The 19543-nt window shown below is 32.3% G+C and overlaps 1 protein-coding gene across 2 annotated transcripts; it reads left to right on the forward strand.

Annotated features, from left to right (window-relative positions):
• The first annotated feature begins 7286 nt into the window (after positions 1-7286).
• On the forward strand, positions 7287-19340 carry LOC123207594 (kinesin-like protein KIN-4A). Of its 2 annotated transcripts, none has more exons than XM_044625074.1 (26): positions 7287-7804; positions 8279-8425; positions 8506-8655; positions 8823-9076; positions 9665-9852; positions 9933-10057; positions 10725-10761; positions 10881-10972; positions 11139-11249; positions 11361-11474; positions 11682-11775; positions 12247-12359; positions 13136-13234; positions 13314-13427; positions 13503-13619; positions 13722-13802; positions 14390-14461; positions 15508-15601; positions 15678-15709; positions 16066-16163; positions 16256-16354; positions 16544-16765; positions 17523-17685; positions 18014-18181; positions 18260-18575; positions 18935-19340. In XM_044625074.1, the coding sequence occupies exons 1-25, from the start codon at positions 7685-7687 to the stop codon at positions 18470-18472; spliced, it is 3117 nt and encodes a 1038-aa protein (XP_044481009.1). In that variant the 5' UTR covers positions 7287-7684; the 3' UTR covers positions 18473-18575; positions 18935-19340. The 2 variants fall into 2 exon arrangements, with proteins under 2 accessions (XP_044481009.1, XP_044481010.1); XM_044625075.1 differs by having other exon boundaries at positions 7288-7804; positions 18026-18181.
• The last annotated feature ends 203 nt before the right edge of the window (positions 19341-19543 follow it).

Here is a 19543-nt window from a genome sequence, read left to right on the forward strand (position 1 = left end):
TGTAGTTGGAAGGTGTGAGTTTGATGGATATTTGAATTCTAGTATAGATAGAGTAAAGAGAAAAAGTGTTTTCAAATAAAGAGATTTTTTTGTAGATGCAATGAAAGGGGCAATATTAGGAGAGATGAAAATAGCAATTGCACTCAAGATCAGTTGATCTTGATGAATCCAAAGAGAATGGTCTAGTGTGATGGTGGGTTGTAGACATAGTCATCAGTTGTCGATGAAGCCCATAACATCATAACCTCGGAGAATGACATGAAACTGAAAACGCTATGATGTGTAGTTGGAAGGCGTGAGTTTGATGGATATTTGAATTCTAGTATAGATAGAGTAAAGAGAAAAAGTGTTTTCAAATAAAGAGATTTTTTTGTAGATGCAATGAAAGGGGCAATATTAGGAGAGATGAAAATAGCAATTGCACTCAAGATCAGTTGATCCTGATGAATCCAAAGAGAATGGTCTAGTGTGATGGTGGGTTGTAGACATAGTCATCAGTCGTCGATGAAGCCCATAACATCATAACCTCGGAGAATGACATGAAACTGAAAACGCTATGATGTGTAGTTGGAAGGCGTGAGTTTGATGGATATTTGAATTCTAGTATAGATAGAGTAAAGAGAAAAAATGTTTTCAAATAAGTTGATGATTGATAGCTTAAGTTAAGATAAAACAAGGAAATCGAATTCATTTGAAGTATTGTCCGATGTTACTGAAGTGTAAGTCATTTTGAGAGGATCGATTGCAGAATTAATTCTACAATGACTTTGATACCGTAAAGAAGATGATGAGGTAAATGAAATTATCAACTTGTATTTCCAATTAAAAGAGTATAATATTTATACTACATACAAATCAATAAAGACCGAAAGAATATTATCTTCTAATTATTAACTTTCTAACTAATAAGATATTCTAGAAAAAAATATTTGATATTTTAAAATAAAATATTTGTTTAATTACTAATTACCTAAATAGTGAGATATCCTAGAATAAAACATTTGATTTCTTAGATATCATAGAATGCAATATTTGATATCCTCGATATCCTAGAGTAATATATTTAAATTCAAAAATTAAAGTATTTACCTTCCAAAAAATAGTTGAAATAGATTATGGATAGTTGGAAAATCATTAACTATGCATTTTCCTTATCGAAGAGGATTTAAACCTATATCCTTTTATGTATAAAATCCTCTTTGTTGCTACCTTCAAGGTAAAACCGTAGTCTTTGATTCTTGAATAACCGAATATGAGATAAAGCTGTTAACTCAAACTTTGATGTCTCCACTGTGGAGCCAATAAAATGGGATGAAAACGATAAAGAAAAGTTGAATGCAAAAGTGGAAATGGTGCCCCAGTGCTTTAGGGTAATTTATGCGTATTGATGAGGAGATGAAACGGTGCACATGCATTTGTTTGTGAAATCTTCAAAGCTGGGCTGGAAAGAGGGAAAAGGAAAGATAAAAGCTCTGAACGTTATAAAGCTTTGTGACATTGCATTGATCTCCAAGACAAAAATGTGCTTCAGAATAAAAGGTAAGCAAATTAAAGCAATGAAAACTAGGGGTGGGGGTGGCTTTGTTTTGGCTTCAGAATCAGAGGACCACACCATCATTAATGTACATTATAATTCATCATTCATATATACAGCTTTTGATTCAATTAGTATTGTGATTAGCAGAAATTAATGTTCTAATAATTACAAGTGTAGAGGTGCTAATTAGGTTAACTTTTTGACACTTCCCTTATTGGATCCCAGAAAACCCCAGATAGGTGTAGTGTCAATATTATTGACACTGAAAAAAGCTTATTACTTTAACTTGTAGAGAACAACTATTAGTGTCTCATGGACAAAGTATGTGATTTAATTCCACATTGAAAAATATGAGTTTCTAGTATAAGGTTTTATGATTTTCGACTTTTCAATCTCATCTCTTAAGTTCATATCATTTGGTATCATCATGTCTTCCCGTTACAATCAGTCTCTCAGTTATAATCATGTAGCGTGGGTGATAACGTTGGGGGTTTATTACAATTATATCTCTAAGTTACACACATATGGTGTGGATGGTGACACCAAAGGTTTGTATGATTTGTCGTCTCTCAGTTACAATTATGTAATGTGAATGGTGACGTTGAAGGTTTGGTATAATCGCATTTTCCAGTTACAATCATACGACTTGGGTATTGATGTTGGGGGTGTATATCAACAATTTAATGAGAATGATCGATCAGATCAAAAAGAAGTAACATGCATGTGAAGAAAGACCCACATGAGCTGAAAAGCATAATGGCAATCTTTTTTTCTCAGAAAGAGAAATACTAGGAAAGAGAAGTAAGAATAAAGAGCATTGCATGATCTCCTTTCTTTTAGATGTCTAACATTGACGGGAGCCAAAGTGGGTGGTCTTCTGAAGAAATTCAAGTGGGTTTACCCAAGTCAAGTTTTTGCTTTGAAGTTACCACAATCACTGCAAAATTTAATAACATTTCAGATGCACGTCTGTATCTTACCAGAGGAGAAAATTGTTCTTACTTTTGACCTTTCCCATGTTTCACAAATACCCAAGTGTTCCTGCAAGAATTGCATTGGATACCTTTTACACTTGGACCCAAGAGGCTGCACATGATGTTCACTCAATACCTAATCTCTCTTCAACATGCATCAACATTATGAGCACCAATCTCTATTCCTGGAACTTAGTAACTCACACCTGTTGAGGGTCAAAAAGAGAGTATGAGCAATAGTTTAGTAGAAAATCCTGACTACTTTTTCATATTTTCAGGACCATTTTGGTATAAAAATACCCTGCAACTTGAAAATGAGAGACTCTATGAGGGAATATATCAACTGAATTCTCTGTGGAAATTCTCTTTCTTTCAGCTCCTATGAATCATGCGGAAGTTTAATGAAAACTTTCTCTAACTTTAATTATAATTTTAGTTTAATAATACTAATCCAATAACAATTTATAATTAATATTACGTGATCAATAAAGATAAGTTTAATGTATACTTAATGTTTATTGGATTTATAATAAGATTCAATAAACTACTATATATATTAGAAAAATCCTTTTTCCGAAACCCATACAATATATGTTTATCCATTCAAAATTATTATTAAAAAAAGTTTCAAGATTAGAAGATTAGTCACTATAATACATGTAATTTTAGAAACTCTACGGATTCAGACTGTTTTACGTTTCAAATATTCCTATACCCCTAAACAAATTTAATTCAATATCTTATATTAAGTGCGTAGATCTTACGTATTAGGTTATAAATTCTGAATTTGGGAATTGAAATCTAACATGAGCATCTTTGAATTGAGTTCGAATTTTCTTAAAATTCCCTACTATATTTGTGTTTTATATATTAATAAACTATACGTATATATATTTTATATGCAATTTAGATACATAGATAATCTGTCATCATATGATTAAATAATTTTTAATTAAAAATTAAACAATATTCATTCAAATAATGACATATTATTTATATACCTAAATTATACTTATGTAACAGTGCTCTGTATATATATATATATATATATATATATATATATATATATATATATATATATATATATATATTTATATATAAACGTTGAATAAAAATCTGACCATTAATTATGTGTAAATTGCTTTCCACTGAAGGAATGATCGAAGTGGATGCACATATCATTTCCGTACATTTGAAGCCATTTCTAAATTCTTCAACTCCTATCATTATAAAACAAGCTAAAAATGCCTCCTCCTCCCGTCAACACTGCAAAATAATGACTGCTCAACTCACCCAGAAAAAAAGACATTGACAGACCTTCAACCCACAAATTTATGTCTCAAATACATATTAATTTTTGCAGAAACAAGGTTGGTATACATGATCTGTCGGTGTAGACCAAGACATTTTAACAACCAGCCTTTATTAAATTGTTAACCTAATCACATTACATCACGTCACATAAGACTAATTGACAAATCTAAAACAAAAGGTATTTGACTATTTCAAGTGGGCAACTTTCTGAGATTTGCTTTGGTTAACGGTTGAATCAAATAATAAATTGAGGATTAGGGGGGGCTTTGAGGTTAATTAGGTATCTACTTTCTTCTAGACTAAGAAGATTGGAGTAGAAGGTACCCACCAAGTCATTTTTCGTGGGGCAGTTTGCTTGACTTAAGTGCTACCAGAATCCACGCTTCAAGCAATGTGTTTACATTCAAAAAAAGCACAGAGCTTAGCTTTAAAATTAAATTTCATACCCAAATAGTTTAAGTGATAAAAAAAAGAGATTTTATGTGTAATTTTTTTATTTCTCTAATTCAGTTAATATGAAATTAATTACTAAACTTAAGTTTATTTTATCCGATATAATTAATTTTATCTTATAAAAAGTGATGATCCGACTCAGAAGAGATTTTTTGTTATCCAAAAAAAAATTTTCATGCTAAAAGAAACTTATAATTTATTTGATATAATAATTATAAGTTCAAATACTATACCTTATATTTACTTATTTAATCAATATAAACGGTCTTCGGTTAACAAAAAATTAAAAAAACACCTTACACAAGATGCATTCCTCGGCCTTATATGTGAGTTGGCGGTGTTGTGCAGTAAGGAATAACAATTTAACAAATGTACATGTAAAGCTTGTGTTTAGCTGTGGGCAGAAACGGAATAAAAGAAAAGAGATAACTCAGAGCAGTAAATAACTTTTGAATATATATTTTTAGTATATAATTTAGGTATATAGATGATAATTAAATTATAGATAAAAATTATTTAATTATATAATAATATATTATCTGTGTATTTAAATTATGTATAAAAAATATATATATATATAATTTAAGTGATAACTTTTTCCAACCCAATAATCTTCATTGATGACATTTCTCTGCAGGTTGCTCTAGTATTAAATTTGATAAAAATAGATGGTATAAATAATTAACGTGTTTGGTTAACGATACTAAAAAAATGTTAGTAAATTGTTTTATTTAAATGTCTTTAAATATAATTATTTTTAAATATTTTTTATATTATTTGTTATATTAATTTAAAATAAATTTATTTTTGTCTTAAAAATTAATAAATAATAATATAATTATAATAAAATTAAGATTACCTTGATAATATTTTAATACTTATGATAAAAGTGATAATCATATTACTGTCTATATTATCTGTCACGTCAGTATTAGTAATAGAAGATTATTATAATATTTTATTATTGATTAATCAAACAAGGTAATATAAGTAATAAAAGATAGATTATCAAAATAATATTTAAAATATCTCAATCAAATGGCCTCTAAATATTTAAAATATTATTTTTAATTTTTATTAATTTAGAATTATATGATAATTTTAAACAATTAAATAGTAGAAATAAAATAATTATTTTATTTATTATTATTATTATTATTTATTAATAAAATTTATTTTTAAATAAAAATATTATTCATCCTTAATTTTAGATCCAAAAAAGATATTTTTGTCGATGACGGGGAAATACGGGTTCCAACTCGTAAGGCCAAACGTGGGGTGGAAAATGGTATATGATTCAACTCCTCAGACTTACCAATAACAAAATAGTGCCTGGTCTGTGACAGTGAGTAGGACCACCACCAGGCTGTAGAGACGCCATGTGAAGTAGGCCCCAATGGCTTATTTCTATGTGCATATATGTTTCTTTTGTGGCTATCGCTTTCGGTTCTTTTTTCCTTTGCTTCTTCTCTGCTCCTCCGCCTCTCTGATTCGTCCTCTCCAACGTTGCCAGCCTATGTTTAAGCCTTTTAAAATAGCCAGAAGGTTAATCATAATTACACCTAACAAATATTATATATAAATTATCTTAATATAAATAATAAAAATATAAATAAATTTTAAAAATAGAGATAAAAATAAAAATTAGAGTGGAATAGAGATAAACCATATATATCTCTATTTCTAATTATAGAAATATATTTTTTTATTTCTATTCTTTTTCTTATTTTTATTAAAAAAATTTCTCTTAAGTTCGGATCGAAATTCTCATTTCTATATACCCCGTTGACACTGCTATGCACCAATCCGGTGGCCAAAAGGCTGTAAAAACATATTCTTAATCTGAGTATAGCCATACTCAGATTTAATTCTGATTCATTCATTCATTACTACAATAACAGAATTTTGGACCATATAATTTAATACTAGAGCAACCCGCAGAGAAATGCCATCAATGAAGGAAAACAACTAGACTGGTCGCTGTTGTGTTTGCCGCACGCCTACACTGTTACCAAACTGTGTGATGTGATGAAAGAAAAGCATATTTATGCCAAGGCCAAATGACTTATCCCGCCCAATGTAAGGTAAAAGTTTACGGTGATTTTTTTTTTTCACTTTTTTTTGAATTTAAATACACATCTATAAAAAAAATTTTGTTAAAAAACTTAAATAAAATTAATGATAAAGCCATTATTTAATAAAAAATTAAAAAAACATAAAATTTATTAAAAACTTTGAAAAATAATATTTTCCTCTCCCCTCAAAACTTAATGTTTTCTTTCTCCTAACTCTGGTCATCGACTATGTCACTTTTAGCCTTAATCCTAAGAGAAAACTTTTGTTCTCTCCCTAAGTCACGTCGCTTGGAAATATAGATGAAAATCCATATGAAAATCATCCAAATATCTAGATGAAAGTCTTTTTGAAATCTATACTATTTTTGTCTAGACGATGATGCATCCAAAATCGTTATCAGATAAAAATCGTCTGGATTTTTATACGAAAGTCATTTGAAAATTTAACTTTTGATGGTTGGATGGTGAGAAGACTTTGACAACAACCGTTTATGGTAGATTTGATGGTTGTTAGAGATAGATATGGTTTGGGGGAGGGGGGAATATAATTTTTTAAAACTGAAAAATTTTTTGTAAGAGAAACCTTAAGAAAAAATAAAATTAATTATATAATTTTTTAATAATATTATTAAAAAATAATTTAATCTTTAATTTTAAATAAATTTTTTAATAAAATTTTGCTAGTAAACGGGTACCTAAATTTTCAAAAATTGAAATAGCTCATTTTGGGATTTTATTATACATCGGGTCGGAACAAACCTTTTGGCCGAATATTAATTAGAAAGCTACAAAACAAATTACGATAATCATTCTTTTTACCAAAAGAAATAATAAATTAATTATTTGGACTTTGGAGGGTGGTGGAGCCCGGAGACGAAGGGTATAATGGTAAAAAGAAACACACAGCAAAGTACACCTAACAGTAAAGCATGGTCAGTCAGACTGAAAGAGTAGAGCGAGAGAGAGTGAAGCTCAAGGAAAACGAAAATGAAAATGATAGTAATCGATCTGTAGTTGTTGAATGTTGATTGTCGAAATCCTTCTTCTATCTTGCGGTTACTTACTTCGCCTTAATTTTCAAACAAAACCTAATCCGCGCTTGGCTTCAGCTTCCACTTTCTCAGTTACCAAACGGCCAGCAACTACCACCACTTTCTCTTCCTTTTATCTCTCTCTGTTAAAACTCGAGCTTCTTCTCTCTTCAGTTGCTGTATCGTTTTCGTTCATCCTAATCTCAACTGATTAGACAATGCAATTAATTTCTTTGCTAAATTAATCAAGAATCTTTGTCTGTTTCCGAGTTTCTTTCTCTCTCACTTTAATCCCATATCATGGAAGTATCATCAGAGAATTGTAGTGTTAAAGTTGCCGTTCACATACGTCCCTTAATTGGTGATGAACGTGCCCAAGGTTGTAAAGAATGTGTTACTGTTACGCCTGGAAAGCCTCAGGTGACTTCACCACTTCAGCAATTTTATTTCCAATTAACTTAATTGATTGTGTTTTCAGCTTTATTTTTTTCTTATGAAGTAAACGATTCAGTTGCATTCTCATTTTTTTCTGAATCTTCTCTTATGATGGATATCATCTTGTTGTTTCTCGGTCAAATTTGCTTTGACTTAGTTTCTAAGTTTGATCATCTATCTATAAATATTTCACTTAGCTGTATTTGCTTTAGCTTAAACGTAAGTGCTGGATTTTTGAGCTTAACTGTGAGGGCAATTTAATAATTGGTTTAGAATTCCAATCTCACAATTAATGAGAAGAATTCCAAAATCTTGCTAATTACAGTAAATGAATTTGAGAGGTCTGCATTATTCGGCGAAAGTTACGTAAGTTCATCTGAATATATCAGACTGGATGTATCTCTGTGGTTTTCTAGTTACTATCACAAGTTGCTTAAAACGATAATGGGTGTGGCGCAGGTACAAATTGGCACACATTCCTTCACGTTTGATCATGTCTACGGAAATGGTGGCTCTCCATCCTCTGCGATGTTTGATGAATGTGCTGCTCCTCTTGTTGAAGGTTTATTCCAAGGATATAATGCTACTGTGCTTGCTTATGGCCAGGTATTAATATCTACTCTGTACAAAAGTGCGTTATGTTTGAAGAAGCTTTCATTATCAACTGATATGTGCAATTGTTGCAGACAGGATCTGGCAAAACATACACCATGGGTACCGGCCTTAAAGAAGGTACTCAGACAGGATTGATTCCTCAAGTAATGAATACGCTGTTCAATAAAATTGAAACATTGAGGCATCAAACAGAGTTCCAATTACATGTTTCCTTCATTGAGGTACTTTCCCTGTGAAATTATTATCATTATTATTCTTCTTCATTTTTGAGGCTGTAAGTTCTAATCTAGAATGTGATGAGTGGCTCATTTATTTTCATTCAAGACTGCTCTTTCATGTGTTTTATAATTTATTGCTTGGGAATTCACTAGAGGTTTTGAATTTGAAGATTTTCAAGGAAGAAGTGAGGGACTTACTGGATTCTGTATCTGTGAATAAGTCACTGATTGCAAATGGAAACTCTGGGAAAATTACTGTTCCTGGAAGGCCTCCAATACAAATTCGTGAATCATCAAATGGAGTCATAACACTAGCAGGATCAACCGAGGTTTCCATTAATACTTTACAAGAAATGGCTGCTTGCCTGGAGCAAGGATCATTAAGCCGGGCAACAGGAAGTACGAATATGAATAACCAGTCCAGGTAAACCTTGGAAATTCAATCTTGTCTTCCCATCTAATTAAATTCTGCAAGAGTCTACTCCTTGAAATTCACTTTAGTGCTGGTCTGAGGGTATAAATTTTGATTTTGTGATATAGAATATTGTAGTTGAGGAAATTTAGCACTAGCATTGATCTCCATGTCTTTCCTTTATACAATTATCTGGACATTGTATTTGCTTTCTAGTTCTTTCCCAGATTTTTTTAGCAGCACCTCTATGGTCAAACATGAGTACATGACTATTAAACAAAAGAGGAGGCTTAGTAAACAAAATTATATTGGATGTGTATTATTGTAAACGTAGTTGGACACCATGAGTGCAAGCATCACTATGTTTAACATATTGATGTTTATGTAGTGGTCTTGACTTCAGATTGGCAATTCTACTTCCTTAATTTACTTTCCAGTGCAATATTAAAAAAAAGTAGATATTGTTGTTGCTGAAACTTGCAATTATTTTTGCTGATTTTGTAAAAAATAATAATTTATAATTTAAATTATAGTAGGAAGAGCAGATTTCCTTGTTTTAAAATCTGATGGGCATGTGATTTCTTTGCATGTATATAAAAGTCGGTCCCATGCAATTTTCACAATCACATTAGAACAAATGCGCAAAGCCCATTCAGTTTCTCCTGAGAATGACACTCCTGATGAAGATATGGGTGAAGAATATTTATGTGCAAAGCTGCATTTGGTTGATCTTGCTGGCTCAGAACGAGCTAAGAGAACAGGGTCTGATGGTCTGCGTTTGAAAGAAGGTTGGTATATCTACTTATCACTTATTTTATCCCTATTTGTGCTAATGATGATGATTAACACTTTTTCTATTCCCTTATAGGTATTCATATTAACAGGGGACTTCTTGCACTTGGTAATGTCATCAGTGCACTAGGAGATGAGAAAAAGCGGAAAGAGGGGGTGCATGTTCCATACCGAGACAGTAAATTGACTCGACTCTTGCAGGTACAATGACTACTTGTTGATGTGTTGATTGGGTTGTCTAAGAATATGGTTGCTAAATTTCAATGCTGATGGTAGCATTTTAAGTGATGATCTGATATTGAAATCATGTGAGTTAATATATTTCTATAGTTCTGGTTCTATCAGTCATATTCTATATATATATATATATATATATATATATATATATATATATATATATATATATATATATATATATATATGTATATGTATGTATATAAAATTTTCTTCAATGGGTTCATTAAATTTAACATACATTAAATAGAATAATTCAGTCATAAAAATCTAATAAATTCTGACTTCAACTCTACTATTTGATCCTTTGTTAGATCTTATAGCACATACTCTTGAGTATTTGTCTAATTTCTGTTTGAAAACTGTGAATTTCTATCTTCTTTTTTATCATATAATTTTTTTACACTATCCTTGTCCATAGCAAGGCTGAGTATTTGCTATTTATTCATTGTTTAGGCCTTTAGCTGATGCTTATTTTTATCTCTTTTCTTCTGGGCCTTGTATAAATGCACCATGATTTTCTATGATTTATGAAATGATGAAGTACTAATCAATGAAAGTTTTTTCTCTTTTTGATTTGTTTTATTCTTTTTCAAGAACTTTCTGATTTACGTTTACATATGTATTTTGGCAGGATTCACTTGGTGGAAATAGCAAAACTGTCATGATAGGTAAACCTTCAAGTAATTCTTTGATTGCTCATTTGGGTTTTTTATGCTTGTAACTATAAGTTTTGAAATTATATTTTCTGTTGTTTCCTTATATACTGCAAATGTGATTCTCTTTATAGCTTGTGTAAGTCCTGCTGACATCAACGCTGAGGAAAGTCTTAACACTCTCAAATATGCAAATCGTGCTCGCAATATTCAGAATAAGCCTGTTGTAAGTTCTTGCATTTGACTTTTTGGTGCTTTGTTTAGTTATGCTCCCTAGACTGCTATTTATAGATGGTAAAACTTGATCTATTTTAAGTTCCATATATCTTTCCAAAAAAAAAAAAAAAAAAACTTTGTACTCATGCACTCATGCAAAAGATTTTATGTTACAGGTTAATCGAGATTTAATATCCAATGAGATGCAAAACCTGCGCCAGCAGCTTAAGTTCTTACAAGCTGAACTTGGTGCTCGTGCAGGAGAAGCTCCGTCAGATACAGTGCGGGTATCAAGCCTTCTATAAATCCATCTTTGCTCAAAGTTCATTGTTTCTTCCTCAGTGTGGTGATACCTGTGGTTTTGTTTGGTGGTTTATATAATGTTTTTGGTTGAATAGGTTCTCAAGGATAGAATTGCTTGGCTAGAGGCTACCAATGAAGACCTTTCTCGAGAACTTCATGAATACCGCAGCAGACTTGCAGTTGTGGGGAACTGTGAAATTGATGCTCAAGTACGTGAGGAGAAACTCCAGTTGTTTATCAGTTCTTTTCTCATTTCTGATGTTTTCTCAAATTTCCACCCCTTGTATGAATTTGAATGATAATCACGTTCTTTAATACTAATATAATTTTTGTTGATTTATGCTTATGTTATTAGTTCAGTGACATTTATCATGATGTTGGATTGGTTGTTATGTCTTCTCTTCCTTCTATTTCAGGAAGGTCCTGGATGCATTGTCAAAAGTGATGGTCTTAAGAGGGGCTTTCAGAGTATGGACTCATCTGATTGTCACATGGATGAAGTCACATCAGGTAAACCAAAAATTAATTTGGGTAATGCTATTGATCCCTATTTCTTCACCTCAAACTTTAATTGCATTGACATGTGGATAACGAGATAATGTGGCAAATAATATATATACATATTATAACAATTGATGAAGCTGGAACATATGATAGTACTCCATTTATTTTGTAATAAAGATCACTTTAAAAAATAGATACTGGAAGTGAAACTGAAAGTGAATGAGCTTTAGCAGCAGTTTCTGCAGATAAAAGCATGGAATACAATTGGATTTTCCTTTTATTTATTTTGGTAAAGTTTCATTGCTCATCCCCTAAATATTTGTATTTGATACTACTACTGTTTCAGATGTGTTTATAGAGTGGGTGTGTCTGATGTGCCACATCATCTTGGTGATGGCTCTATCTATTAAAACTGTGATTTACCACGTCAATCCCTGTCTTTTTTCACTGAATTGGGCAAAATTGCCATTTATGCAGATGGAAATTCTGGGGAAATGGATGAAGCAGCAAAAGAATTAGAGCATGCACTTTGGCGAAGTACCATGGATAAAGAATTGAATGAGTTGAACAAACGTTTGGAGCAGAAAGAGGTTTTATTTATAGGCTCTGTTTAATCTGCACTAGTAAAATTATTTGTTTGTATTTGTTGGTTATTTATGGGCTTGAAAGAGTCTACATGAGAAATTTAAATCAGTATGTACCTAGGAAGTCATCATATGATTTTCAATGTTGGTCTGGGTAGAAAACTTAAAATGCAGTGACGGATTTAGAAATTCCTAAACATGCTTCTTAAAATTACTCAAATTTGCATCATTAAAAACATTCTACATTACCTCTTGGGTGTAGCCTATAGAAAAAGAGAAAATATGCATGCATAACCAATATTGTTGAATGGCTTCTATTGCCACTAGATTTTCAGTATTATGTGTTGAAGTTATCTTGGGAAATCATTGCTACATTTTTTTTAGCTCAATTAACAATAATTTAAGCTTTTGCCACATTAGGAGCCACAGAAGTTGGTTATATTCAAACATAGGGTTCTGATTATTAGAGAATTGCAAACAGAGGCAGTTGTTGAGATTTTAGTTATTATATCCTACTTCATCTTGGTTTTTTGTTGAACTAAGTTGCTTACAATGACAAACATATTATATGTGCAACTGGTGTCATGATCACCAAGCATGAGCGTGTATCATTCCATTGGTCAGCCATAAAATGTCATATTTCCTAAAGCATCTTATAACATGACATTTAGTTTTCTGTTAGTCTTTATATATCATCCGGACATGCACTTGGATTTTAATTAACAGTATTTAATCCAAAACATTTAGTCTAACATTTTCCCCACTGTTTGAATTTAATGTAGTCTGAAATGAAACTCTTTGGAGGGATTGACCCTCAAGCACTCAAGCAGCTCTTTGGGAAGAAAATCATGGAACTTGAAGAGGAGAAAAGGATTGTGCAGGTAAAGTTGGAAATTATTTGATTTTAGTTATTAAATACACCTTCACTTCGATTACTGATGTTATATAGTACCATCACAGCAAGAGAGAGACCGTTTGTTGACTGAAGTAGAGAACCTTGCTGCTAATTCTGATGGGCATATGAATAAAACACAAGATACTCATGCTCAGAAATTAAAATCACTTGAAGCACAGGTGACAATATATTTTATTTAGTTATCAATCTGTTGCAATCAACTTGATTTCTTGCTTAATTGCTGTCAAATTCAGATTTTAGAACTTAAGAAGAAACAAGAAAGCCAGGTTGAGCTTTTAAAGCAAAAACAAAAAAGTGATGAAGCAGCAAAGCGATTGCAGGCTGAAATTCAGTATATCAAGGCTCAAAAGGTTGGTTTTATTTTGGCACTTCTACAAAGTTTAGATCAAATACACAAGTGATCACAATATTTGTGATTTTGGGATATTTCCTGCTCTTAATTCACAATGCAGGTTCAGTTGCAACATAAGATAAAACAAGAATCAGAGCAATTTCGACAATGGAAGGCCTCTAGAGAGAAGGAATTGCTGCAGGTGATTTGCTACAGTACATTTTAGTTGTGTATTGTCCCAATTATATTCAAATGCATTGGTTTTTCTGTTTCAAAATTCATGCTTCACAATGTATTGTCATACATCAATGACTCCAGATTTCTGGTAAAAAGATTGTTTTAACTTTGAAACTAACTCTCTGCTTTCATTTGAGGTCCATATCTTATAGATTCCCATTGCATGTGGTTTGGAAATTTATAATGTGCTTATTGGAGTGGGACATGACACACAAAAAACTTAATAAATCAATCGTGATAAATAATGCCCAATTAATTGTTCCAGAAAAAGAGACTGGAGTATTCTTTTTTCTTTAAAACTGAAACGGAAGTTATTGCAATGTTTTTGTCTTCACATTCTAAAGCATTTCTAGAAAATTTCCAATGCCTTTGTTGACCTGATCATGCTTCTTGATAATAATGATAGTTGGAATCATGTTTCTATACTTCTGATTGCTTCCATACTTGAATTTATTTCTTAAATTTAATCATTCTTAATGTTTTTATGTTGTGTTTTGCATTTTGTATGTATATATCTTGACCAAAATTCTTATTTCCATATCTCCCAAACAGCTCAAGAAGGAGGGAAGGAGAAATGAATATGAGCGACATAAACTTGAAGCACTTAATCAAAGCCAGAAAATGGTGAAGAATTATTTCTTGCAATTGCTTGATAAGGTGTATCATGATTCTGTGTTGTAATGTCTATCTAATGGATGGAAATAGTCATTAGTGTTTGCTGATCTGAAACCTTGAAGATTAGGTTGAGTGGGCAAGACCTTTGGTTTCAACAAGAGCTCAAAGATAATATAGAGCACAAATTAACGTAAAACTTTATGAACGCCTCTGAAAAGGTCAGGAAAGTTTTGGGCAATAAAAGAGAAAAAAGAGAAGCTTTTTATGGATTCCCAGTTTCTAGTTCAGTACATGAAGCTTTTTTCCTATATGTTGATCTCTTGGTTGGTCCACTGGAAAATATTGGTGCCCCTTTTTTTTTCTCTACTAGTATAGGGTTCAGTGAGTTGGGTGAACCAAATATTCTGACCTAGTTACATAAGAATTTAGGCAACTTTATGGTGAATTTGGAAGATTCATGATTTTTGAAATATTAATCACTGGACATCCAGTGACAGCTTATTCTGACCTAGTCATATAAGAATTTAGGCAACATTATGGCACCGAAAGTGAGGATTGATCCAGTTCAGGCTTAGGGTAAAAGCTGATGGAAAAGAGAGTGATAACTAGATGACATCCTTCTCTTTCTTTTGACACTATAATAGGGTAACAAATTTAGAAGTAATAATATGACAGAAATTTTTTCAGAAAGGTGGGAAAAAGAAAAAGAATTTAACTAAGCAAATGGGAGATGAAGAAGGTGCACTCAAACTGTAATTAACCAAACGACTGTAAAAAATAAGTAAAAATTATCAAGTTTAAAGATTGACAGAACATATATAGCTTAACAAGAACTTCTCGCAGAAATGAAATTGAAAGTTAGAATCAACCTGAGAAATCTGAAAAAGTGACACCATCAAGATGCAATCATATTAGTGTTTCTTTCTTCTGCCTAAAGAAACTTTAACTGTTTTCATCTTAGTTTACAACACATATTACATCAGTTTCTTCTGTTGATTACTGTAACATGTTGCCATAGAGATTCATATTGTTTCTGATCATTGTACTTTTTGCAGGTTCTTCAAAGAAAAACTGAGGAGGCAGCAATAGCTACCAAAAGGTTAAAGGAGTTGCTAGAAGCCCGCAAGTCATCTACACGTGACAACTCAGGTGAGTATCATTTACTTTTTTTTCTGTAATCATTCAGTCTTTACTTATTTCCTAGTACTGATGTTATGTCTTTCAGTTAACTCCAATGGACATACACCAAATGGACAGGTACATGATTTACACTTAAACAGTTCTTATACTGCTGCATGTTAACCTTGATTAGTCAATGCCTTTGCATATCCACCAGCCAGTTTGGCTGTGATTGGCTAGGTTTCCTGAGAGAAAATTGTGTTTAAAAAAAAAAAATAGTTAGACAATCAACTGTAGAACTGGCTTCATAGGTTGGTAGTTGACTTACTAACCATTTGAATTTTCATATTTTATAACCTGAAAACAACTAGCCTGCACAGTTTGAAACCAAACCTGGAGCCATCTGAAAGTGTCTCATTGCAGAATTTATTACTAATTATGATACAGAGATAATGGCAGGAAATTTTATTTTTTTAATTTTTTTAATTTTTTAGAGCAATGAAAAATCTCTCCAGAAGTGGCTTGACCATGAGCTAGAAGTCACAGTGAATGTGCATGAAGTTCGACTTAAATACGAGAAACAAAACCAAGTGTATGTTTTGCGCACTTTGTTCTTCTTATATTTTCTAGATTTAACCTCTCAAAATTGTTTATGAATTTCTGATTTATTTACGATTCTTACAGGCAAGCTGCATTAGCACAGGAGTTATCTGTATTAAGACAAGTGGAACAGTTGTCGTTAAATGGGCATAGTCCCCAGAGAGGGAAAAATGGACAGTCCAGGTATGTGATTTTATATTTTTATTTCGCTACACTTTTTTTCTTCATGTTTTGTGTACTGTTACACAGAAAATGCTCAGACCTTTACTTTATAATAGAAAATTAGAAATAATTATTGAACTATAGCAATGTCTTAAATTCTACAAGGAATAAATTATATTCTGCTTACTAGTATGTTTTATAACCATTTAGATTGTTATCCTTATCACCAAATGCAAGAATGGCTAGAATGGCTTCCCTAGAGAACATGCTGAGCATGTCTTCGAATGCACTCGCGGCGATGGCTTCACAACTTTCAGAGGCAGAAGAAAGAGAGCATTCGTTAATTGGTCGTGGACGATGGAACCAAATACGCTTTATGGCAGATGCTAAGAACTTGCTTCAGTATATGTTTAATATTGCTGCAGAAGCAAGGTGTTTACCCAACTCAGTGATAATATGAAAATTTTATTTTGACCTGTTATTCATGCAATTTTGCTCGATTTTTTATCTGATAAATGTAGTGATTTCAAGGATCCTTTTAAGATGTGTTATGAATAGTTGAATAGAAAAGAATAAACCACCCCCACCCACCCCCTTCCAAAAAAAAAGGGAAAATGGCAGGCTAATAAATAAGAAACAGCAAAAGCCTATTTTCATGCATGCCTATTGTACAATCACTTCCATTCCTGCTTAAATTTATTCTCATTATCAACATATGAAAAAAAACATCCCATTGCTAATTGTTTATATGAATAGCCTGTATATGAGTAAATTTCTTTGATTTCTCCAGTGATGTTGACAATTGATGATGCATGGTTTATTGTCTTCTGTAGACCTTATAAATTGCTATTTCGAGTCCTGAGTTATTTACATGAGTGCAAGATTTTAAATCTCCGTAGTGTAAGATGTTCCTATATATATTTTTTTTTTGGCTGCAAAGTGCAAGACAATTTAAACCTTTTTCCTTGTATCTGGCCATTATAAATATATAAATGCATTAATGTACTTTGAGAACCATATTACAGAAAGACAATCCTTTGTTTTGTCACATTCTGAACCCTGTATGATATCTGAATTTTTGTTTCTGTGGTTGGGATCAACTGTGAGCAACTGAAAATAGAGATGAAATCTTTTGTATATATTAGTGATTTCTTGAGCGTTAATAGTTTCAGTACTCATCTGTCAACAGGTGCCAGTTGTGGGAGAAAGATATGGAAATTAAAGACATCAAAGAGCAACTAAATGAGCTCGTAGCTTTATTACAGCAAAGTGAAGCCCAGAGACAAGAACTCATTAAGGAGCAAAAGATGAGAGAACAAGCTGTTGCAATTGCCTTGGCTACACCACCTCCAGTGAGATACCTGCCCAACAGTTCACAGTTTATTATTTTAATTGCAAAAATTTCTCATTATAAGCTGGTAAAATAAATTAGTATCTTTCTTTGTAATTGATGATATAGGATGAAAATAGCAAGTTCAATATATCATCCAAATCTGGGTTAAAATATTCTGACAAGGGTACTATTTACCCTCTAACTTGGTGCTTTGTTCATTTGAGACAATCATAACTACAAGACAAATGTTTTTGAGGCATGTAATGAAAACCGTTATAATATTTTGACAAATTTTGGTCTTTGAAATCCTTTTTTTAGTTTTGGTTATTGTTCTTACACTTTTAAAGGGCAATCCACAGGGAAACTCATGGAATTCTTCAAAATATTCTGTGGACGGAATGAGTGAGCCCTTATCTCCAGTGTCACTTCCAGCACCAAAACAACTCAAATTTACACCTGGCATTGCTAATGGGTCAATTAAAGAGTCAGCAGCATTCCTGGACCAGACACGAAAGGTAATTTTTCTGCTCAATGGTTTCATTTTGCTTTGTTCTTGGTCTTGATCAACAAAGTAGAGTTGATTGTGAATGCAGATGGTTCCGGTTGGACACTTGTCAATGAAGAAACTGGCTACCATAGGTCAAACCGGTAAACTATGGAGGTGGAAGAGGAGCCATCATCAGTGGCTACTTCAGTTCAAATGGAAGTGGCAAAAGCCTTGGAAACTCTCAGAATGGATCAAGCACAGTGATGAGACAATCATGAGGTCAAGGCCACGGCAACAGGCTCTAATAGATGTGATATAACAGGACAACCTCATCTTCACCAGCCCTCTTTATCCTGTGTATTCATCTAGACTGCTATATAAGATCTGACCTATGGCCCGAGTAATAACAAAAATGACCGCAGGTACTCTTCCTGTTGCTGTTTTGGCATTCTATTGATTTCCATGGAAGCAACGAAACTTTGTTCCACTGGTCTAGTTTCAGCCTGCTCTGTGGATGTTGATTGATTTAGCCCCTTCTTCACTGGGTAACTTGCATGATTTGTTGCATAATTTGAATAACATATATCCATGACATTTTTCACAACTACTTCCGTTGACATTGAAAGAAACTATAAATCTGCCATCTTGAATGTCAGATACATTTGGCCTCCAATATTTACATTTCAACACGGGCAGTCTGGTTGCAATTATATTCATTAATGCCAAGCACAAAAAGTTGAAAACATGAGTTGATTTATCATTTTCTTTCCCATGGATGCAGACATGGTGTAAACAGGGAAGAGGAGGTTGGTGCTTCCGTTATCTAATGGTATTAACACGGCGATTGCAATCTGCACGACTCAGCCGATGTTATCTTATCTTCAAGCTTTTCAGTGACGATTACTCGAGAGCATCTTTTGAGGTTGGTGGGTTCACATAAGATACAGGAAGAAGCAAAAAAGGTGACTAAGAATCTTTGCATATGCTGTAGATGTGGTAGTGTGTGATATTGTAGTTTGCTGTATTTCTTTTTTGAAGGTTTTTGTTAGTTATGATGGGAGGGAAGAAATTCTCTTGGTAAAGTCAAAAGTTTTGTGAAACATTGTGCTTTCAAATTTATTTGTATTTCTGTACATATAATTGTAATAATTGTCTTCTTAGTAGGTGAATGAGCTGGTTAGTTTGTGCCTTGCCATGTTTTATTTGTGTTAAAGATATTTTGGGTATATTTGGCAAGAAACTTGTGTCTTACAAGCTTTTTGAAAAATATGGACTAAATTGAATTTTTGGGCTAAAATTATATAACTAAAATAGTGGCATTAAAATTGTATAGACGGATTAAAAAAAATTTAAATAATTTATTTACTTAATTTAAATCTTAATTTATTTT

This window comes from Mangifera indica, unplaced genomic scaffold, assembly GCF_011075055.1.
Source record: "Mangifera indica cultivar Alphonso unplaced genomic scaffold, CATAS_Mindica_2.1 Un_0088, whole genome shotgun sequence".
NCBI classification, from domain to species: domain Eukaryota; kingdom Viridiplantae; phylum Streptophyta; class Magnoliopsida; order Sapindales; family Anacardiaceae; genus Mangifera; species Mangifera indica.